The sequence below is a fragment of the Gymnoscopelus braueri genome (assembly GCF_963280865.1).
Source record: "Gymnoscopelus braueri genome assembly, chromosome: 10".
Taxonomy (NCBI): domain Eukaryota; kingdom Metazoa; phylum Chordata; class Actinopteri; order Myctophiformes; family Myctophidae; genus Gymnoscopelus; species Gymnoscopelus braueri.
The window spans coordinates 29281743-29306220 of NC_137611.1; the positions used below are offsets into that span (position 1 = coordinate 29281743).

Below are 24478 nucleotides of genomic sequence, written 5' to 3' on the forward strand. Positions count from 1 at the left end.
AGGTCACAACATGTCAAAGGTTGTAGAGTTGCTATTTTTGCAGAATCTTCGCCAAACAATAGGGACACTAAGGTTCATGTGGTTCAAGTTAAAATTAATGGTTGACCAAAATATGGTAGCTGCCTACCTCTATGCTTACCTACTGTGTGTATTCTATGTCTAATTTATGCACCGTGGTAAACGACAGTGCCACACGCCGAAAACAAAAGATTTACAAGCTCACATACAATATGAGGCTGATTTGAACATTTTCGTGTGATATTTCTTCCTCTGCCTAGTGGGAATGTGCGTGCAAAATGTTACGGAAATCACACACTGTGTTTACGATTTGAGGCATTTTGTTCAAAATGGAGCACTCCTGCAAACTTTGGAAGCCAATCTTAGCCAATCAGGCTAAGATCTGAAAAAACGGAAAGATATGTTTCGTTTAATGACTAGAGAGATACTGTGTACCGATTTGCGTGATGTTTGGACAAAATCTGTAGGAGTAGGCCTACTGTCAATTTAGTTTTTGTTCCAAAAATCGGCCTCCTGGTGGCGATATAAAGGGGCCCATGTGAAGAATTTGGGGCAGAGGTTCTGCTCCGGCATCCAGGGAGTGTGCGTGCACAGTTTCGCTGCGATCAAGCGGTAAGCCAGCGGTGCCGGAGATTAGCTGTCCACAGATGGACGGACGGACGGACGGACGGACGGACGGACGGACGGACGGACGGACGGACGGACGGACGGACGGACGGACACATGTCAAGTCAAGTCAAGTCAAGTCACCTTTATTTATATAGCACATTTAAAAACAACAGAAGTTGACCCAAACATGGACACACGGACGGACGGACACATGGACGGACGGACACACTGACGGACGGACAGGATAGTCTCGGCCATGCCTTTCGGCCTGGTGGACACAATGAGACAGAGGCACAGAGCCTCTGACTAAAAGCCTCTGACTCCGGTTCAGTGACCGTTCTCATTCAAGGCCAATCTAAACATCATCTGATAGATGATGATGGATGGATCTATCTATGCATCTGTCTATTTATTTGCACAACTAGCAATTACTATGATTATATCAGAAAATAATTTGGTGTGCTCAGCTGGGCCAGACACTCTTAAGTCCCACCCCCAGTGTCTACTGAAGGCTGGTTTAACCGGAACATGATATTGTTCACAGATGTGAATACACCCCCAGTGTAAATGAGTTGGTGGTCAAGTGGTAATATAAAAATGACAGCTCTCTTATAACGGGCACAGCAAAGGTTTCAGCCAAAAATTCACTGCTCTACTGTATCCTGAGGACCACAGCACACGGTAGGAGAAAGATATCTGCTTTTCTTTTTTTTAAATAGATTTAGATTCTTATGGTACAGTGAAACATATATCCAACATGCATATAATGTCACCAATTCAAAACATACCATTTCAGTTTCAAGTAGATATTAGAAACATTGAAGAATAATTGACAAGGAAACATAATGCTTCATTTATAATCCGTTGTACAAATCAGGCTTGCTGTAGACCGAATGCCATTTAAATATTGTTATAGCTGTCCTGTTATGGCTAGAACCCATTCACTTTCTGTTTGCTTAATGTGTTTATAGTAGTTACATTTAAATGGAAGATTTGAATTTACATCTGATAATTACATTCTGAAGTCCACAGAACGCTGTTCTGCTTATTATTATCAATCTCACTAACACTTCCACAGCTCTGAACAATGCATTTTGTAGCTCTAGATTAGCCTAAAAGCTTGTATAGGGTTTTCAAATCACTGTACCTTTGTTTCTTTTATTTACATACACCATACGTACCGTGTCACTCTGTCCACAATAGTACAGTGTATCATCGTCAAATCACGACAAAAGGCTGTGAAACTTTGTATAATATATTAGATCTCACACTCAATATGTGACATGGTGCAATTTTGTGGTCAAAGGTCAGAAAGGTCAATATTTGATTAACACATTGTCAGTGTACATAACGTCTGAGCAATATCACCGTAGAAGGATAAGACTGATTGTATTTGCAATCAGCCGTTTCACTTCTCTGCATTAAGGATGATGCAAGATAATGATGTAAATGGACGTCAAAGTTTAGTTTTTCACTGCCCAAAATATGCATACCTTTGAGTTACTCTTGTTAAGTTTCTATTTCTCTGTTCCATGTTAAGTTTATGAAGAATCTCTATAGTGAATTATACTGTGTAATTTTGATTATAATTACAGACGATCTCCACCCTGTGGAAAAGTGCTCTTTTTGGGATTCTTCACCATTGTATAAACCACAGTGGTCTTCCTGAGTCAAGGAGATCCAGTGAACATGTCAAAGAACAATCTTGTAATGGATAACATTTACCACAATGTCGTGGCGGGAGATGACACCGCTGAGATTTGCTCCAAAGTATTTGAGGTGAGTCAAGATTTTAAAAGTTGATCAACAGAAATATAAAATGCGTTAATAACCATGTCATTTAGAAATAAATAGGAATAGGAAGAAACTACAAACTAGGCAGAAATAATGAAAGAAAGTATATTTTTAAGAAAATGTATTTAACAATTCCACTCTCAATTCTTAACTGTTGTACCAGTGGGCTAAGAATGGCAACTCAGAGGCTTTAAGGAAGCACAGAGACTACCTGGGTGTCAGGGACAGTGCCGATGCCAGCCCTCTCCACCATGCCACAGCAGGGGGCTATGAAGACAGCATACGGAGCATAGTGGAAGTCATTGGACCACAAGGTAGGTGTGTGTGTGTGTGTGTGTGCGTGTGTGCGTGCGTGCGTGCGTGCGTGCGTGCGTGCGTGCGTGCGTGCGTGCGTGCGTGCGTGCGTGCGTGCGTGCGTGTGTGTGCATGTGCTTGCGCGGGTGAAAATAGCAGATGTACAAAATCACAATGAGTTGTAATGTGCCAAAAATGTTGTATACAGATTACATAACTGTGCATTGTTTTCAAATCCAAGAGCAAACATTTTGAGATTTTGTTATTTGTCTTTCCACCCACTGTCTCCCCTTCTTTCATTTATTCACGTGTTGTGAATGTGCCGTGTAGATGTGAACAGTGCGGATATGGAGGGGAACACTCCGTTACACTGGGCAGTTCAGAAAAGGCAGAGACAGAGCTGTGTATGCCTGATGGACCTAGGGGCCGACCCCAACCTGCTCAACAATCAGTGCATGTCTCCTTTGCATCTCGCTGTCAACCTGCAATACAACGACTTAGTAGAGGTTAGCATGTGTGTATCTTCATCTTACCTATTGATTCCTGAATGTAATAAAACTAGGCAAGACAAGGCAATTTTATTTGTATTGCACATTTCAACAACAAGGCAATTCAATGTGCTTTACACAAAACATAAAGCAAAGGAAACAATAATAAACTAGAAAAAGTGCTCCTCGGAGCACTAGGTTATTGTGGGCCAGCAATGTTCAGAATTTGCCTGTCAGGATGGAATATAAAAAATCATACGGAACCATCTTGATCACTCGACTATAGAGATAATGTGTACTGTTTTGCATGATGTTTGGACAACATTTGTAGGAGTAATATAAAAAAGAAAAATCGGCCTCCTGGTGGCGCTATAATAGGGCAATGTTAAAAGGTTGGTGTTTGTTCTTCAACGTAGTGCGAATGTATGTGCAAAGTTCCACCGCAATCGGACGCTGCGTTCATGATTTGCGGCATTTTGTTCAAAACGGGCCACTCCTGCAAACTTTAGATGTCAATGTTAGCCAATCAGGATGGAATATGAAAAATCAAACAGATCCATCTTGATCACATGACTATAGAGATCATGTGTACCGATTTGCGTGACATTTGGATAAAATCTGAAGGCTTAATCGCAAAATATGTATTTTACATAAGCCGGCCTCCTGGTGGCGCTATAAAAGGCTAATGTGAAAAATGCAGGGCAGATGTTTTTCCTTGGCCTCTAGGGAGTATGCGTGCAAAGTTTCACGCAGATCGGTGCAGTTACAGTTAAAAACGCAATTTGGCCTTTTATAGTGCCACCATGAGGCTGATTTGAGAAATTTTCAAGTGGCATTTCTTCCTCGGCCTAGTGGGAATGTGCGTGTGAAATTTCACGGAAATCACAAGCTGCGTTCAGGATTTGAGGCATTTAGTTCAAAATCGACCAATCCTGCAAACTTTGGAAGCCAACCTTAGCCAATCAGGATGGAATATGGAAAATCAGACAGATCCGTGTTGATCACATGACTATAGAGATACTGTGTAATGATTTGCGTGATGCTTGGATAAAATCTGTAAGAGAAATATAAAAAAATAGATTTTGCACAAATCGGCCTCCTGGTGGCGCTATAACAGGCCAATCTGAAAAATTTGGGCCAGAGGTTCTGAATTGGCATCCAGGGAGTATGTGTGCACAGTTTCGCAGCGGCCTGGCCAACGGTGCCGGAGATTAGCCACTCGCAGACAGATGGACACACGGACACACGGACGGACGGACGGACGGACGGACAGACAGGGGGTAAAACATACTCTCTCGCCATGCCTTTCGGCCTGGCGGAGACAATTACAAAATAACATGCATAAAACAAAAGAAGTAAAATTAATAGATACAGTTACAGTGCAGAGGAGAGAAAAAAAGAAAATTAACTCAATCAAAGACAACAGAAAGGTCTTCATTTGTGTTTTAAAAGAAATAAGAGTGGCAGCAGACCTGCAGTTTTCTGGGAGTTTGTTCCAGATATGTGGTGCATAAAAACTAAATGCTGCTTCCCCATGTTTATTTGTGGCTGTAGGAACAGAAAGCAGACCTTTCCCAGATGACCTGAGAGGTCTGGATGGTTCATGACATTGTACAAGATCAGAAATGTATTTTGGCCCTAAACCATTTAAAGCTTTATAGACCAACAGTAATATTTTGAAATCAATTCTTTGACACACAGGGAGCCGGTGTAAGGATTCAAGAACTTCCACTTTCTTGGAATTAGTAAGGACTCGAGCAGCAGCATTCTGAATCAACTGCAGTTGTCTGATGGATTTCTTAGGGAAACCTGTAAAGACACATTTACAGTAGTCAAGTCTACTGAAGATGAATGCATGGAGTTTTTCTAGATCCTGCTGAGACCTAAAGTCGTTTTTAGCCGCTGCTATATTTTTTAGGTGATAGTAGACTGACTTTGTGATTGTGTTAATGTGGCTGTTTACATTTATGTCTGAGTCCATGACTACGCCAAGGTTTTTGACTTGGCTAGAGGTTTTTAACATTACTGATTGGAGTTGGGCGCTGACTTTTAATCTGTCTTTCTTGGCTCTAAAACATCAGTTTTGTCTTAGTTTTTTTAATTGAAGAAACATTTGGCACATCCAATTGTTGATGTGTTCAATGCATTTACTCAGTGTTTGTATTGGGTAATAGTCCTCTGGTGATACAGTTATGTAGATGTGTGTATCGTCTGCATAACTATGGTAGCTTATTTTGTTGTTTTCCATAATCTGAGCTAGTGGGAGCATGTAGATATTGAACAGTAGGGGCCCTAGAATGGATCGTTGCGGAACTCCGCATGTGATTTTTGTTTGCATAGATGTGTAATAATTAGCGATAGATACAAAATAGTCTCTGTTCTCTAAATATGATTTAAACCACTTTAGTACTGTGCCAGAAAGTCCCACCCAGTTTTTCAATTTGTCTAGTAATATATTGTCAAATGTGTCAAATGCAGCAATGAGATCTAGTAGTACTAAAATGAAATTCTTCCACTGTCTGTATTTAAGTGGATGCCATTGAAAACTTTGACAAGAGCAGTCTCAGTGCTGTGGTGTGGTCGAAAACCTGACTGGAATATTTCAAGGCCATTGTTTAGTGTTAAGAAGCTGTTCAGTTGTTGAAATACAGCTTTTTCAATTATTTTACTTAGAAACGGGAGGTTTGACATGGGCCTATAATTGAAATAGTGATGTGTTATTCTTTTTTGATGACTGCTGTTTTCAGGGCCTGTGGGAAGCAACCTGATTGCAGAGATGTGTTGACAATTTGTATAAGATCTGAGGCCATTGAAACATCTTTGAAAAGGCCTGTTGGCAGGATATCAAGGCAACAGGAAGAGGATTTCAGATGCTGTATGATGTCTTCCAAGCTTTCGTGATTGATCAGATAAAATTGTGTCATGGTATTTGAGTTTGACGTGGACATACAGAGCCTGTACCCGATATGGAGGCGCTAACTGCTTGTCTAATCTTTTTTTTATTTTGTCTGTGAAAAAGGAGGCAAATTCATTGCAGGCTCTGGTGGACAAATGTTATGGGGCTACAGACACCGGAGGATTTGTTAGACAGACAGACAGACAGACAGACAGACAGACAGACAGACAGACAGACAGACAGACAGACAGACAGACAGACAGACAGACCCTGGCTAGCCTCTTGCAGAGCAACACAATAAATATTATCATGTTATACTCAGCTTTCGTGTGTGTGTGTGTGTGTGTGTGTGTGTGTGTGTGTGTGTGTGTGTGTGTGTGTGTGTGTGTGTGTGTGTGTGTGTGTGTGTGTGTGTGTGTGTGTGTGTGTGTGTGTGTGTGTGTGTGTGTGTGTGTGTGTGTGTGTGTGCAGACGTTGCTGTCTTATGGTACCACCGATGTCGATCTCGCAGGGGACTTGGGGAACACACCAGTTATGATGGCCTGCTCTGTGGACAATCACGAAGCTCTGAAAATACTGGTGAGCCTCCAGTACAAACAACCCTATCCCTTAACGCTCCACTGGTGAGCATACAGTACATTAACGCTATCTACAGTACATTAATGCTATCCCTTAAAATCCATTGGGTGATACATGGTTGTAACGGCAACGATAAAGGGCCCTTACTGATAATCAAGGGTAATTGACAATACAAAACGTCACATGCACCCAACAGACATTGGCAGCCAAACTGAGAAAATTTACTTTTCGCATGGATGCAGATTGTAAAAGTTAGCACATTGTGATTTTGTTTGTGATTACAGAGAAGTACATCTATGAAATTTCTTCAATTTGGATGTTGAAGCAAACATGAAAAAAATATTTCATGAAACGCTCATTGCTCTTGCTCAGCAGCATCAGTTTTGTATTAAATTGACAGACGTTTTGGTCCCTCTGGACCTTCATCAAGAGTGTCTTCACTCTTCACATCGATTTGGATGTTAACTCATATAGACCGAGTCCATCCGTGGTTGGGCTTCATTTTGAAAATATGCTTTAGAAAGGGGAATATCAACATGGACACGTATGTGTGTGTACGTTTGTGCACGTATTGGTTGGTAACACTACAGCATGTCTCAATGAACAATGCAGCTTTAAATGCAATTGTAACATCATGTAAGGTAGAACGTTTGTGACCTGCAGGTTTCACTAAAACTAAGACTTGGCATTCATGAACGACGTTGCCCATCTTGAAAAATATTATAAAATGAAAGAATATAAATTGTTGTTGTATTTTGAAAATATGTATTATTTTTGGTTGAGCAATCAACCAACATCTGTGGTTGTACTTGGGGTGTAGAATTATCAATTTAAAATACTTTCTATTTCAAGTAGTGGCTAGTTTTTAAAGTGAATTACTGGCTAAATGGACACACTTAGATAGAATATCATCGAGTGTAATGCTTGTCACAACCTCACACATATCCAGATATGGGCGTGTTATGATAGGCAAACAGTTCGAAAAAAAAGTAGAACTTTGATTTAACGTTTCTACATTACAATGCAATAGCTTAAAGATCTGCTATTTATTTTTGCTGTTTTTGAACACTAAGTGGTTAATGCCTTGTGTTGGACTGCAGCTCGTTGACTGCTGTCATTCTGTACTGTTCCTCCCACGTTTTGCTCACCTCTACACTTTATCATAAAATAAAGGAAAATGCAACAAAATTATCTATATCTGTCTAGAATGACTACTTCTTTTAATCACTGAGCAATTTGTCCCATTCCCATTCACAAACGCTCTTGTGTGATATGTAGTAAGATATTCAAATGAGTCAAAACCAAATTAACAAGGCTATTACAAACATTTGTGTTCCCAGACATTTGTATATACAGTAATGCTGAATTTGATATTGTGGTCCTCTGCTCTACTGTAGTACAAACACAACTCTAAGCTGTGTCAACAAAACAAACTGGGACATTATCCCATCCACACAGCTGCCTTTGCTGGAGCCAGGAGGTCTGTGGAGGTAGTTCTACAGAAAGGTAAGTCAACCATAAAACACCGCCTGACTACAATAGTCAAACATGATATCCTTTGTTCCTGCTCAGCTATCGTTTTATAGATCAACTCTAAAGCCTAATTTATGTGTTGGAGAAAGCCCGTTGTCCACGTCGCTGAACTAAAAATATATATTATTTTCAGGCGACACTAATTTGCTGAAGCATAAAGGCTTAACTCCTCTCTACTCTTAGCTACTCTCTCAACCATTTCCTTTTGTCCACTCTTCCTTTCTTATTTAATTCTTCTCTCCTCTTCCTCTCACCTTCCTCTCCTTTACCCTTGCTCTTTCTTTCTCCTTCACTCCCTTTCCTCTCTCTTTCCTCTCCCCATGTGTTTTGTATAGGAGAGGAGCTGGGTTACTCTATTGAGACTCACGTAAACTGCGTGGATAAGTATTTCTGCACCCCTCTGCACCTAGCAGTCCGTGGTGGGAACCTGGATGTCATCAGACTCCTTATTGAGATGGGATCCTGTATCGACCAGCAACAGGTCACACACACACACTCACACATTAATGTTCACCTTTTTTTCTCAAGCACAAATATGTTATATATTTCCAATGTTTACATTGTATTATTATTTATTGTTATTTTAGTAAGAAGATTGTTGTATTAATATTGCTGAGTAAAGTATGTACATGTAGTGAAGCATTAATAGCAACCACTGCTCCTAATAGTTTGGAGGGGTAAATGCAGAGGACAATTTCCATGTATGTGCAAATGTATTTGACAAATATCCCAACAACTAAAAGGGGACACACTTACTATTATTAATTGGTCACCATGTTTTTAAGCTTGCACTTGTAGAAATAAAAAGAGGACACATTTCAGTCCTCTTGTGTGCTGTGAATTTATTTTACATTGCTCATTGCTGAGAATGTATTAGAGTGGTGAAACCACCATACACCCATAATTGTTGCATTATCATATTATGTTACATCCTCTTGAGATGGCGGAAATGTGATTTCTAAACAACTCTGTGTCATCATAAATCAAATTAACTTCAATTATATCTGTTGCATTTCCCAAAGTATAGTGTATGGTTTCCTCTAAATTATTTGAGATGTCTGCATAAATGACATCTCCTCAGCCTGTTGTTCACTTGTGTAGCCTTGCTGCATTAGACATCATAGGTATTAGGTAAGGCAAAGCATAAAAAAAACACAAAACATAGAGAAGACAGTACAAAGGAAACATCATCATAATTATTTGAATACATTAACAAATAGTTTTAAAGAGTTAAGAGTATATAAAATAAGAATAAGATCAAATAAAACAATAACATTACAGTGCAATTAAAATTAAAATAACAGAGTTGTAGCAGACCTGCCGTTTTTATGGAAGTTTGTTCCAGATACAATAAATAGGTTTAGACTCTCAGGAAGGTTAAAAGGTCTGGATGGTTCATAACAGTCAGAAATGCATTTGGCCCTAAAGGCCTTAATAAACCAAAAGCTATTTTATTTTATTTGATGTAATGTAGTGTTATTTTTTTTGCTGTTTTTTTTTGTAATGATATTCGAACTGTGGTGCCACTATATTTGTCTATGAATTGAATACCAAGGCCCTCATTGGAAACAAGTCCGCAAGGACTTTTATGAACGGACCTGTTAGACAAAGTATTTTAAATGTAACTGTGCTGTTTTACATTTTTTGCCTAATAAAATATTCAATCAATCAAATCAATTCTTTGAAAGACAGGGGGCCAGTGTAAAGATCTGAGAACTGGAGTGCTATGATCCACTTTCATGGTACAGTATTAGTAAGGACAGTATTCTGAATCAACCGCTGCTATAAGTAACATCCATTCTCTGCTTTCCAGAGTGATAAGTCGACAGCGCTCCACTGCGCATGCACCCAGGGCTCCCTTGAGGCTGTAAAATTAATGTTGTCATCATACATCAAAAGCTGTGATGTCATCAACATCCGTGACGGAGCCAACCAGACACCAATACACAAGTAAGATGTGATTTAATTAGCTGAAACAAAATTCAATGTGAAAACGTAGTTTATGTAGATAAAAACGATATAACACTCAAGATTAGATAGATAGATAGACAGACAGACAGACAGACAGACAGACAGACAGACAGACAGACAGACAGACAGACAGACAGACAGACAGACATTAGATAGACAGTCAGTCAGTATACACATCACGGAAATGTAAGTCAAGATGCAACTCAAGTGTTAATCCATATGAGTGTAGGATAGGGTGGGAGATAGGGTTCCCAATCAGGCAAAGTTCCATAGGCCTAGAGAAACAATGGAAGCTAGAGGATTTAGGTACTTAGGGGGTTCCAGGAGGTCTGGTCTCCATCCAAATAAGTATGGATAAATAACTGTTTAATTTCACTATTATTTCACTGGCTAGAACTTAGAAGCTAGTCCACTGAGAGAACTGTATAGAATGACTATTGAGATCATCACAATATCTTAACAAAAATCAAGAGTTTTCTGAGGGCTGTGTGTGTACTGTATGTGTGCGATTGCATTTCCCTTACAGAGCAACACTATTTGACCACAGTGAGTTGGCTGAATACCTTATTTCAAAGGTATGTAACTAAGTAAAATGTGTTGAGACTGCTTGTTTATTGTTCATTGTTGTTAATATGTTTCAAATTATTACATTAGCATTTCAACAATGACTTTGTACTTTACCCACCGTTACAAAATAATGAAATGTTATTATAATAATAAACCTTGTTAAAACTCGTTGAGTTACATTCAGAAACCATTATAGTGTCCTAACTACCACATGCCACACAAATCAGGCATCACAAACAAATCGACAAGTCTAAAACCCCTAAAAGGACAGGCTGCTCCTTACACACAATCGGACTAAAGTTCTGACCCAACACATGTTTCCGTCCTTAGTGTCCAAAAATTATTTTTTAAAAATGTATTAGCGCAGGCCCGTATCTGTATGCCAGTTTATCTATTGCGCGGGCGTGTGTGCAGGTGTTTGCATGCCTGCACGTGTGCGTGTGCGTGTGGAGCACTGGTAAATAACGGAATGAGTCATCCACATCTGTCCTTAATTGCCTTTCTCCACTGTCCTGTCTAAATAAAAGGAAAACTTGGCAAATATATATATATAGTTGTCAATTCCCCTGTGCTAACAATTTACACAAAATGAGAAAACATTTACATAAATGAGAGCCAGTGCTGTGTCATTATGCTGAATCACATGCCATAAATAATTAGATGGATGAGTGGTTGGATATGCTACAGTAAATGAATGAGTAGGCCTACATCTTTTCCAGGGGGCAGATGTAAATGCCATTGATTGTAAGGGACACACCCCATTGCTGTTAGCGTCCAGCTGTCGTGCCTGGAGAACTATCAAAGTGCTCCTTTCAAATGGTGAGTGAAAGCCACTTTCAGAGAGTAATCATTTCTATAGATAGAGTGTTTGTTCAGTAACAGGGGGTCTTCCCCATTTCTCCAGTTCATTATTAAACAGATAATAAATGGGATATCAATTTCTTCCAGTCAGGAAGAGAACCCATTTACCATCTTCCGTTTCATAGTGTTCCAGTTCCACTTTTGTCTGCTAGTTCTTTTGTTTAATCACTTCCAGTTTCACATGTTTATCCTGTATCCTGTATGAGTCTCTCCTAATTGGATGAAATTGGTATCCTGACCTGAAAAGGTATTTTTTATTTACTAAAGAGCCGGACAGACAGATGAGTACTATCAGAATATGGAGCTATTTAACGTTTATCTTAGACATACAAAAAATAAAAATACAGCACCTTTATATTGTGACATGATAGAGCAGTTTGACTCTTGAACAGCTGGTTCATGAGATCATTATTTTGTTTAAGAAGAATCCCCATCTTTATGTTGCCACACTGTCTAGACTCCTGCTCTCTGGCTGATGACGACAATAAGCCCCTCCGACCTACTTAACATACTTACTGGTCATTTTTCCAATTCTTCCTTGAACTTTAGAAATGTAATATCCAAATAAAATGTATACATTTTCAAGGGGCTGATCTGCAAACCCAAGACGAGTCTGGTTGTAACTTCCTCCATCTAGTCATGTTGCAGCCCAAGGGACTGAAAAACCTGACTCTGGATGTCCTCCAGGTGAGGGCATGGATGGATGGATGGATGGACAGATGCAAAGGTGGATGAATGGATGGATGGCTGAATGAATAAACAAACAAAAAAAGCTTTTTGCTGTGGTCCAACAATCAACGCCGAAGATCTAATCTGTTTCCATGGTGGTGGGCAGGTGCTTTACCTCCTAGTGTATATTTTATGTCATGTTTGTGGTGTTTTGGTAAAAAGTGTAGAAATCTAGGTGATATATATATCTTTTTTTCATTTATCAACAGTTTTTGATGAATGAACGTCTATATATATTTTCATTCATTCATTGCAAACAACAGAAAAAAACAGAGTAGAATAATGATTGGCTCAAATGCTGCTCTCTTCTATTGCTATGTATTTTATTTTTTGTTCATTCTGATTCTGTGTTTTTCATGATTTTTGTTTCTGTAGCTGAGCAACGTTAAAGAGCTCCTACATGCAGAGGACCATGAGGGCTGCACCCCCCTCCACTATGCCTGTAGACTTGGGGTTCTGGACTCTGTCACCAACATGCTGGGTCTCAATGTGTCTCTGGAACAAAAGTCCAAAAAGAAGAAATCTGCCATGCATTTTGCTGCAGAGTGAGTCTGTACAGTTAATGTCATGCTTAATGACATGCCAATATTTTTTTTTGGGAACATTGATACAATTAAAGAATTTTATGTTTACTTCAATAAATGAGTAATTTTCTATTAATCTACATTTAGAATTGAAATCAGAGAAAGGGGATACTGAAGCCAAACACATTTGAGAACCACTGACCTACGATATAAAACGTTTTGCCCCGTCAGGTATGGAAGGATCAACACTTGTCAGAAACTGCTGGACAGCATGACAGACACCCGGCTGCTGAACGAGGGGGATGAAAGGGGAATGACACCTTTGCACCTGGCATCCCATGGTGGCCATGTCCAAGTGGTGGAGCTCCTGCTCCGGAGAGGTGCACTGTTTCACAGGTATGTTTTGGGAGGGAATAGAATAGAACACTCTTCTGATTTGTTAGTGATTCATTGACATTTATCAACATTGGTGGAGACGATTAAAATCTGGTCCCGTGGTGGTCAGTTGGTGGGAGCAAAAAAAGAGCCAAAAGTGGGATTTAGCAACTCAAGTAAATTTAAACACAGCAATGATGCTTACATATACAGAAGCACACAGTGGTAGAAAACAATTGGTAATGAAATGTTACTAAGCATTATACCATCAATTAAATCAAAAGAAACATAAGATCACCACGTGTCATTTGTTGCTTTTCAGTGACTACCAGGGCAGGACCAGTCTGCACTATGCAGCATTTGAGGGCTACACCAAGACCATATCCACTCTGCTCACCTCTGACCTCAAACTCCTGGACAGAACTGATGAAGACGGGGTTAACCATGTTTTTCATGCTTTTCACAAGGGGGTTAATGTGTCCAGGAATATCTGTCTGCAAGCTTTGTTACAAGTCCCTCCCAAAGCTCCCATATAGAATCAATACAATCTTGACAATGTTAGCAAGTGACTAATCCTACAGCTTCTCAAATAAAAGTGAGATAAAAGACATAGATGGGCAATGTCAAAAGTATCTTTACATCAAGGAAGCGAGCATGACTTCAAATCCTTTCAATATTACTTAGCTTTCTTACCAGGTGCACGGCCTGGAAAAGTTACTTAACAATAAATCTCTATAAGAGAAAACAGCACTCAAGGAACTGTCCTTTAAGACGCTTTTATTTATACAAACATCCTGCCTGATGCAGAACAAGAAAAAAGTAAGCTAAGTTATGACTTCAGCACAAACCACAAGTAACGTTACTGATGACAACGTGGATGTCACAATAGTTGCACAGCATATTGCTGCTGCATCACGGAAAGTCAATTACTGTCAATGACCGCATGTGAGTTTGTAGATCTGCTAACGCATTTGGTGTGGATCGCTACTTTTCAGAACACCGCTCTGCATCTGTGTGCTAGAAAAGGCCACACTAGAGCCGTACTCTTACTGTTGGGTCGAGGGGCCCAGATTACACTCAACAAGGTGGACGCCTCCTTTCTCCATGAAGCAGTGCTCAACGGGAAGAAGGAGACAAGTGATGCTGTTGTGAAGAGTGACAGGTCTGCACTGCTTCTTTTCAGCTTCTCTTTATAGGGCTGTGGTTTTCATTGCGGGGTCTGGGAATCCCCAGCGGTCCTTGTACTATTTCTACAATAGGGTATTAATACTTTTACATAAGTAAATGTGAGTACTTCATCCATCACTGGTAGGTTGTATGTTCTATCTTTACTAGCCATTTATACTTGAATCCTTTTTGTATGCCTGTGTATGTGATACAGATGCATTGAAGCTATGAATACATTCAATACTGAATCATCATCCCGGCGCCATGTTAGTACAGACATGATTGAGATGCTACCTGAGGCATTCAAGGTCAGTTTGATAGAATATATGTTTTGCATGAACAGTTATAATGCACAAAAGTGATTTAACATAATAACTGTGTCTATGGTAATAGGTTCACCTTCTCTGTGAACAAACTGTACCTGGCCAATAAACGGATTACCTCAGTGTTTTCCATACATACCGTTGCCACCAATTTTGGGTCGCGGATGCTTTTCTTTTTATGGGTTGCGAGTAAATATCTCTATAAATTATCATTTTATTTTGTATTAATCAATTTGTTTGCTATGGAAATAGCTGATCTACAAGCACAACACATCACAATACATTGTGGCTATTTTAACAATTAACCTAGAAGTAATGTAGGTTAATGAAGAACATTAACCTACATTATGACATGCCCAGAAAATGGATGCTACTGGGATGCTAAAGGGATGCGTTCATGGTTAAATTGGTAGAGCATCTCTTTCCAACCCCTTCTTTACATGCCAACCCTCTGGCATTCTGATGGGACCTTAGCAGAACACAGAGGAGAATGAAGATTGTGTGCATTGTGTGTAGCAGAAGACTGCCTAGAATGGAATTGATTCTCATAGTACTGTGGCTGTCTCTAGACGCTGTTGGACACCTGCATAAAAGAATCAGAGGAGGACATCAACAGCTCCAACTATTCTGTAAGTTGTCAGAGCACCCATTGTACCCATCTGTCTGAGTCCCCTTTATGCCCATATATGGACATTTCTATATCTGTCAGTCTGAGTCCCTTTCATGCCCATATATGGAGTTACGTGTCAGGCATGGCTAAATATAAAACAGGGCTTTGTCACTAGAAGACTGGCCCGATGAAGTGAATGGAGGTGACGCAACTCTCCTTATATGGCTCTGATTGAGTCCAGGCCAGTGTATGATGTCAGTTAAGTTCTATGACATCACATTGATGACATCAGGGTTGTCCATATATGGGGATTTGCGGTTTTGGTTCTGACGACGACTCGACACTCTCCGTCAAGTCGTCATCAATGCGCATGACAAATTTGAAGTCGGCCGGTCTACTGTATATGCGCATGACCATTGTACTGAACTAGCTGGCTATAGTGGCTATTCTGATGGCAGATCCATGAACAGAGTTTGTGCCATGTTTGGTGCAGTTCGGAGCAACGGTGCGCCTCGCAAGTCCAGATGTTACGTTTGTGATGTACACCCACCCTCTAGGCAATTTTTATGTAGGATAACGATTGTGAATCTTTCAGTCTTTCTTTACACACACACGCACGCACGCACACACACACACACACACGTACACGCGTAAAAGGAAATGGTGTGTAAGTTCTGTTGTTCTTTTGTTTACAGATCAGTTATAATTTCAGATGGCTTCAGGCACCAGTCAAATTCATGAAGAAGATAAAAACAGACAAAAGCTACAAGGTCAAGCCTCTTTGTTCTTTGAATGTAAGTATGAATCATAAAGCCTAGACCGGCTGCCGGGGCCCATTGGTGAGCTGTGAGGATATTGCAAGTTTCTGAACTGTCCACAGCCCTCTTCTGAGACACAGAGCGAGTAGACAGAATTGGTGGCATCTTATAATGAGCATTAATGAGGATCAAGTATATGAAGATACGTTGAAAATGGGTGAAATGGCTTACATTGAAAGCAATAAAAAAAAATCGATAGTTACGAGGTGGGCCTTTTGGTGGTCCCCTGTTGACAGAAGACTGATGGGGGGCTAGAGGGGCATTCAGCAGAGAAACCATGATGTTACCTACCGTAGATGCAAACTGTAACTACATGATGTTCATTTAGTGTGCTGATATTGTTGTTATTGTTGTTGTTTAGACTTTGGTGCAGTTCAACCGTGTTGAGTTGTTGACACATCCTGTGGTCAGGAAATATCTGGAGATGAAATGGTAAAGTAATGCCAATTTGTAGCTACACTTTCTGTTTAAATATACACCTCTAATGTCTAAATTATGACCAAAAGAGGCTCATTTGAAGAACTGTGTGGACAATTACTTGTCCACACTGAAGCCGCTTGTCCCATAAAATAGCAAAAGCCAAAGAGAAACAATTGTTATAAAGTTCAGGCTTGTATGGCAAGCAGATTTGTAAACTAATGTCGGCACTCGGCACACTAGCTTAGTAGCAATATATTATAAAACATAAATGTGCTTCTTCTGATGATTTTACAGTTCAAAGATATTAGCTAATGTAAAAAACAAACGGGTTGTAGTAGTGGGTGAATCAGTATGATAACTTGCAAAGCTCCTATTTATTAATCCACCAATGAAACGATACTCATGCTAAGTCACAGCTTGCTTCAAGTTGCCACTTACTGCCACAGTAAAATGCTTTGGACTGCCGTTTTATCAATAGGTGGAAACAATTGGAGAACACATCATTTTCATTATAGACAATAGTACCACTCTAATATAACAATTCTATCCCACCACCAGGACAGCTTATGGTGTAATCGTGCACCTGTTGAACCTCTCAGTGTACTCTCTGGGTCTTCTGCCTCTCACCCACCTCACCATCAACCTGAGACCTGATTTTAAAGGCATTACCAACTCCAGCAACCCCCAAACTCGCACCTTGGTCCCCAAATCTCTGGATAAGGTGAGAAAATACACTCAGCTGTCTTTATTTATTTGTGGGCACTTCTCTTGTTCTCCTTTTCTGGATTGAGATTGCGGTCATTTTTTCACTTCTGAAGCCTTGCAACATCTGGGCTAGCCATGTGCAGGTCTAACGTTCTTCTAAATCAGTGATTCTCAACCTTTTGCATTTCATGGACCCCCAGTCGGGTGGACACCTGTAATGTAAAATTCTACATCTGTTCCATCGCAACGATTTGCAGCATGTCACTCTGCTACTCTTTCCGTGTTTCATGTTTCTCGATCTAGTCTACACTATACATGTATCAAATAAATGGCTCAGAAAAAGCACACACACAAAAAATCTGTAAATTTTTGTCTCCCACCTACTAGTTGAGAAACATTGTTCTAGCCTACAGTACTACTCTAAACTGTTTGTATGCTTTGGATAAGGAAGCCTTGTTTATCCAGACTGCCTGCCTGCCAGCAGATAATGGAAAATGGTGACGAGGAATCACATAATGCATAACTCTGAGTCCAGAAATCATATCTGTTTTTTAATGAACAATTTAACGAACAATAACCTCCGTACTTACTAAGCAATCCTTGTCCTAGCAACCTTACTTGATCAGCGTCTGTATGTTCCTGGTGGTGGCTATGAATCTGTACGCCGTGGGCAAGGAGCTGGTGCAGATTGTTCAGCAGGTACTGGACTCTCTCATGAAAATCTGAATGAAGGTGGTACCTTGTTAATAAGTCAAATGTTTAAATAAATACCTATACTGGGCAGGTCATCATAGATGAACATTCTGCAAAAATAGAATATTCTGCTAAATCAGAAGAACATTCAGAGAAAATCAAAAACAATTATTATTGCTATGCTATTTTTTGGGTAAGCCTTAATTCTTTGAAGGATTTGAACTCTGAATCTATGACCTTGTGTTGGTATTTATCTCTTGCCTTTGTGTGGAGCGCTGGGGATATTTCTGTGACATTACCAACCTGCTGGACTGGATGGCTGCCTTGAGCTCGCTGGTTTTTGTCATCCCTCTACTGATGGACAGCAATCTATTATGGCCCTGGCAAGCTGGGGCACTGGCGGTCCTCGTATCCTGGATCAATTTCCTTTTCTACCTACAACGGTACTGAATACAGAAATCTTCCATGATTCTGATATTGTCCCTGTTGGGTGGAAACCTTGTAGACCAAAACAGTTACTTTTCAGGAAATTAAAAAAAGCAGCCTGTTTTTCCAATGGATACTGTATGTGCATAAAAGGACAGACGGGTACAACAGGTACTCAGACAACGGGTACAGCGGGTATGGCATAACCGAGTGGGACATGCATTACCAACTTGCATTGTTCCGATCCCGACTTGCATTGTTCCAAAGTGGGCCGTAGTATTTATGAAACCCACAGACAAACTTAACCACTTGTAACCTGGCATCCCTATTTTGGACATAGGTCATAGGTGAACATTTTAAAAAATATTTAAAAAAAAATTTAAATAGGGGAAGTAGCATAACATTGCAGAACGTTGTGAGGTGGTATCTGCTATTTTTGCTATTTGTGCATCTACCTATGTTGAATGCACTTATTGTAAGTCGCTTTGGATAAAAGCGTCTGCTAAATGACTGTAATGTAATGTAATGCCAGATTTGACCACCAGGTAACGGCAGCTTCACTGTTCTACCGGTTCTGGGGGCTTGGTTAGAGTATGGGAAGCCATTGGTGACCCCTCATTGGCTGGCCTTTAGCCAATAGGGAGAAAGTGTGAGAGTAACGAGAAAGTGACGACTAGTTGCAGTGTCTGTTTATTGACAGCTTTGCCATGCTGTAAAAACATAAAAAGATGATACCTGGAGATACAAGGTTTTTGCTGACAGCAACAATATGTATCTAGGGGATTGTTTATATTATTAATGTATACTCTACTGTACGTATCAATTCTGATGCAGGTTTGAACGTATTGGGACCTATGTGGTGATGTTCAGGGAGATCGCCAAAACTCTGCTCGTCGTCATTGTTCTCTTCTTCTTCCTCATCCTGGCTTTCGCTCTGTCCTTCTATGCCGCGGTGGTGGTGTCAGTGTCAGACACAGAAGAGGTATTTGTTTAACTTTTTTTTTCACCATTAAAGATTTCACAGGGAAGAATGATGAGAATTGTAATGGATCCGTTGACTTAATCATTAATCCCTTCTGATTGGCAGAATGACTTTCTGTTCCTGTCTCTAATGGAAACCTTTATGATGATGGTGGGGGAGTTTAACTACCAGTCTAATGTCCGGGATCCCTTCATGAGTGGAGGGCTTCCCTTCCCCTCCCTCACCTTTGCCATCTTTATTTGGTTTATTCTGCTGGTACCAATTCTGCTCATGAACCTCATGGTAAGATGAGATATGGCAAACAAATAGTTAATAGTTATTTTAAGGAAGTGCAGTCAGGAGGTAAAAAGGAAAAAATAGAAGTCATTTTTCAAATGTATGATTTACAGATAAACCTGTTCAAATCTAACACAAATAATGGTATTTTGCAGATTGGTTTGGCCGTTGGTGATATTGCAGCGGTGCAAAACAATGCTGTGCTGAAACAGATTGCAATGCAGGTGGGTGGAAATTAGGTATATGTTCCGGTTCCTATCAGGGTTATTATAGTTTAACATATTTAATTTAGATTTTTAGATGTATTATTTACTGTCATTTCCACTTGTAAGAAAGCTTGTCTCTTGTGTGTTTTGTTCTTAAGCTTTCCAATACTTGGGGCCTATTTAGGGAAAACACGTGTACTAGTACGAAATGGGGGTTATCTGGCAAAAATCTAAGAAAAGTCCATTGCTATGCCGTTAACTGCGTTTTGGGATTGGGGTGACAGGGGAAGCAGGGGAAGCAGCCGAACCAGTGAACACACTCACCAAGAGGCGTTATCAGACCAAATATGGACATGCCTGATCGGCACATCACATGCCCATATATAGACATACCCGTGCCACGGGTACACACCTATGGTACACACCCATGGGTCCCGTGGGTGTGTATTCCCAGATTATGCGTATATAACTATTGCTGTCGTCAGCACAAATTTTCTTTGTTAAGGCTCATTTATACTCAACAATAACACACGGACAGGACTACTATTTTCTTTACCTTCTACTTACTACTGGTGTTATTCTTAATTGTCTCCGCCGGAGGCGGAGAGTATGTTTTCGCTTCGTCCCGCCGTGTGTTCACCTCCCTCCTAGCCAAGCTAACATTGGTCAAGCTCCACGTAATCTCTCAAGAACAGCTTCTGCACTGCGTTGGAATCTGTCGGGGAGGTTCGTTATAACTTGTGCGCATGGGCGTGCCTTCAGATCAGGAAGCAGGCCGCGCTTTACCCAATCAAATGTAATGGGCGGGATTCACGTGTCCGTCGATCCTTCCCCCCTCGAAACAAACCGAAACTAATTTAACAATAGCGTCCGCGGAGCAGACAAAACCACGGACAGATATTCACATTTTAACTTACTCTTTCATCATAGAAATAAGTGGGCTTATAACCAATACGATCCATGTTCTCTGGGAGAAGTGGTGTTAGTGTTCCGTGTAGAAATATTGTTAGTGGGAATGAAAACATAGTCGCACCAACCGGAAGTGATGCGCTGAAGGCATACAACAAACACCGGTTTCCTTGCGCTCTGGCGTTACGTTTTCTTCCGCCCAGAGCCAACAGACATAGAACAAACAGCAGAGGGCGCTGTTTTTCATTTTCAGTTGGCGATGGGTTCCCAGATTGAGCTCCACGTGACACGTGTCAATATGTTGACACCAATGCCTTTGATTGGCTAGAGGGACGCATGACGAAATAAAATCCTATAAATAGGAGGTGTCACTTCAAAAAGCCATTTATGTATTTTGAAGTGAGATAAGACAGGATTAATCAGTCTTGATTGGAACAGTACCTTCCAGTACAAATCAAAAGGCGCAGAAGGCCAAAGCTAAGAAAGCATACTCATCTACAACAGTAACACAGAAGAGGACTATAGAGTTGAATTGATCCCACAACAAGGCCGAAGTCTTAATACTGTAACAATTGGCCACCTTGATCAAATACATTATGTAGCACTAGAGAAAACTGACATAGATCAAACACACCAATCAACTGCTGAAACTGTTCAAGACAATGAAGATGAAGAAGACAGACAAGCATTTGAACAAACCAGTCAATTACGACGACTCCCATATGACACATTGCTTCAAGAAGAACATTTTTTAGATGCAGACACTACATATTCAGTCGCCCCTGCAGAACACCAAAAACCACACGCATTCTACCAAGACGACCCGTTCTACCAAGACGACCCGTGCTATTAAAATAGCACGGGTCTGCTGGCGGAGACTTGTGCTCCGAGGAGCACATTTTGTAGTTATCTCTGTTATTGCTGCTACATTGTTCAAAATGTCATCCTCAACATATTTTCAAGGAATATGTATTTGCTGCAGTGTATGCTCCGTGTATGCTCTGGTACTTTATATTTTTGTTATGTCAAAGTAAATCAGATGGCTTTTTTTCTCTCTCTCTCTTTAGATTGAACTTCACACCAATCTGGAGAAAAAGCTTCCATATTGGTTACTGAAGCGAGTTGACCAGGACAGCATCACAGTATACCCCAACAAACGTAAAGGGGTAAATATTTCCACATAGGAGTTCATAAGCAACACAGACTATAAAGTTACCGAATTTTAAATACACTAAATAATTTTCCACACAAGATCTCAACTTTACATGGTTAAGATGAACATGTAAAGTCACGATAAAATAGGTAAGGCAAGTTTTTTTAGCTAGAGTTTTAGCGGCCCTCAACCATAGATATAGAAACGTAGATACCTCATTGGCCGCTGCAGTTCATTGGAGCCACCTCTCTCCGTGGCCACCAAATTGGGAGTGGAAGCCAAGCCTGCTAATGCATTTATGTCCATTGAAGCAGGCGATCTCTCCACTATTAAAATCATATATATATATATATATATATATATATATATATATATATATATATATATATATATATATATATATATATATATATATATAAATTGTATGTATGTATGTATGTATGTATGTATGTATGTATGTATGTATGTATGTATGTACAGTATGTATGTATGTATGTACTGTATGTATGTATGAATGTATGAAATATATTGTTGGTTTCTCTCTTCCACCAGGTGAGACTGCTGTCTTTCCTGGGTGGTGAGACTAAACAGAGTTTCTCATTCACCTCCCAGGAGGTTCTTCCTTTGGAGAGAGAAGTCAGGAAACAGAAGTACAGGTGAGGAACTTAGAGTTGGGTGATTTGACTTAAAAGTGTTACTTCAGTTCGTTGTTTATTAACGTAAAACAAATGCACCAGAACACTAGGCTACCGTTTACATCTATTCCCCCTCCCGCTTATTCAGTTTCTTGTTAATTAATCAGTCCCATTTATGGGTACCTCCTATGAATGCCTAGTCTCTCTAAAGGAGGAGGAGGACAAAACTTAACACTCTCAACACTCTTCACACTAATAATACTCAACACTATCAACACTTACACTAGCAATACTTAAAACTAACAGCACTCTTAACACTACTAATACTTAAACCGTCAATACTTAGCACCCTCAACTCTCATAACATTAACAATACATAACAGTACCAATACTCTTAACACTACTAATAATTAACACTGTCATACTGAACACTACCAACATTGTACCTTGTTAAACTACAACATACTTGCTACCAGAACCAACATAGCCAGTCCAGACGGTTTCTTCAGGAAACAGTATTTTCTAGTTATTATTAATATTATGCAATTTTTTATGTGGCGCTGCGTGGTAAACTCTATGATGGCTTTGAATAGGGACAGCTTACACCTAATATTATGTGCGCAGGTATGTATTTTCCACATAAGACCAGTCTACTGGAGTTATCTGGAGTGATAAGTCTAGTAGTGATTTTTCCCTAATCGCTAGTGCTTTCAGTGCTGGCTGGTGAAAAGTCTAGAAACGTTCAAATAGGGTTGGTTCAGCGAGGATGTTTGGTCTGGTGTGTTGTCAGACTTGGAATAAATGAAACAGGTGTATGGAAGGGATGTCATACAACGCTTGTATTTCATTCAAAGAAAGTGCCATTTTTTTATAATAGATTTTTATGCCTGTATCATACGTATTGTTCATTCTATTCTAAATCGAATAAGACTTAAGTGTTAGCATTAATGCCCTACTTCATCATACAAGAGTGGCGCACAAAAGTAGTGAAAATAGCCGATCTACAAGCTCACAGCGCCTCGTGATGTGAGGCATTGTGAGCTTGTAGATGGGCAATTTTCGCTACTTTAAATTATTTGTAAATAAAGAAAAAGGAACTGTTTTGGATTTACAAGGTTTCCTCCCGACAGCAACGATATACTGGTCTATAAGTTTGACATTTGTTTTCTTTTTTTTTTCCTTGTGTAGCTTCCACTTGTGAGTCAATAAAGTGCTGTTCTCTTCATGTTCAGATTGCGGGAGATCTCCAGTGTGCAGGAGAAACAGCTTCAGCTGTTGAAACTGATCCTCCAGAGGATGGACATCAGCTTGGACCTAGAGGAATGTGATGGGCCCCAGGACTACAGACAGATGGACCAGCTACTGGGGCCTCCACCTTACTCCACCCACCACTAAGAGCATGTGGGGCCACTGAGAACATGACTTGTGGGACCACTAAAAGCATGTTGGACCACTAAGAACTTATATATATACTCTATAATCCCATTTCAGCCTAATGGAGCAATTCGTAAGCTGCCTCTTGCTATGCCTGGCACAGATATTTTTCTTATGATTATTAGATTATTATATGTTAAACTGATTTTGATGCTATATTAACCAACTTTGCTGAGGAGGGAACCTTCTTGGAACCCCCGAAGGTCTCCAGACCCCACTTTGAGAACCACTGCTTTACTGTTTTTGTGGTCATGACAAATACACATACTGTATGTATGTCCCTTTGAATTGAGGAAGACGTAACATCTTATGAATAGGAATCTCTCCTGCCACATATTTGATGACTAAACGATTGGCAAATGATTTTCACAATTCCAGTTCATTTTTGCTGTGAACAAATAAATAGAATCTGGATGTACACTAAAACCAACAAACTGACGTCAACACTACAGAGGTTTATAAACAGGTTGACTCATCCCAAAC

General features: G+C 40.0%; 1 protein-coding gene across 2 annotated transcripts; it reads left to right on the top strand.

The window, feature by feature from the left end:
- The first annotated feature begins 1184 nt into the window (after positions 1 to 1184).
- Positions 1185 to 24358, top strand: LOC308093251 (transient receptor potential cation channel subfamily A member 1-like). 2 transcript variants are annotated; one of them, XM_080439521.1, is made up of 28 exons: positions 1185 to 1308; positions 2223 to 2406; positions 2585 to 2735; positions 3046 to 3221; positions 6571 to 6678; positions 8076 to 8184; positions 8547 to 8692; positions 10025 to 10161; positions 10709 to 10757; positions 11469 to 11568; positions 12197 to 12297; positions 12715 to 12884; positions 13095 to 13259; positions 13561 to 13675; positions 14234 to 14400; positions 14620 to 14713; positions 15298 to 15357; positions 16034 to 16132; positions 16518 to 16588; positions 17135 to 17297; positions 17891 to 17980; positions 18248 to 18417; positions 19235 to 19382; positions 19488 to 19664; positions 19814 to 19882; positions 21841 to 21939; positions 22479 to 22582; positions 23794 to 24358. In XM_080439521.1, the coding sequence occupies exons 2-28, from the start codon at positions 2317 to 2319 to the stop codon at positions 23954 to 23956; spliced, it is 3291 nt and encodes a 1096-aa protein (XP_080295647.1). In that variant the 5' UTR covers positions 1185 to 1308; positions 2223 to 2316; the 3' UTR covers positions 23957 to 24358. The 2 variants fall into 2 exon arrangements, with proteins under 2 accessions (XP_080295647.1, XP_080295648.1); XM_080439522.1 differs by lacking the exon at positions 17891 to 17980.
- Positions 24359 to 24478: the final 120 nt, after the last annotated feature.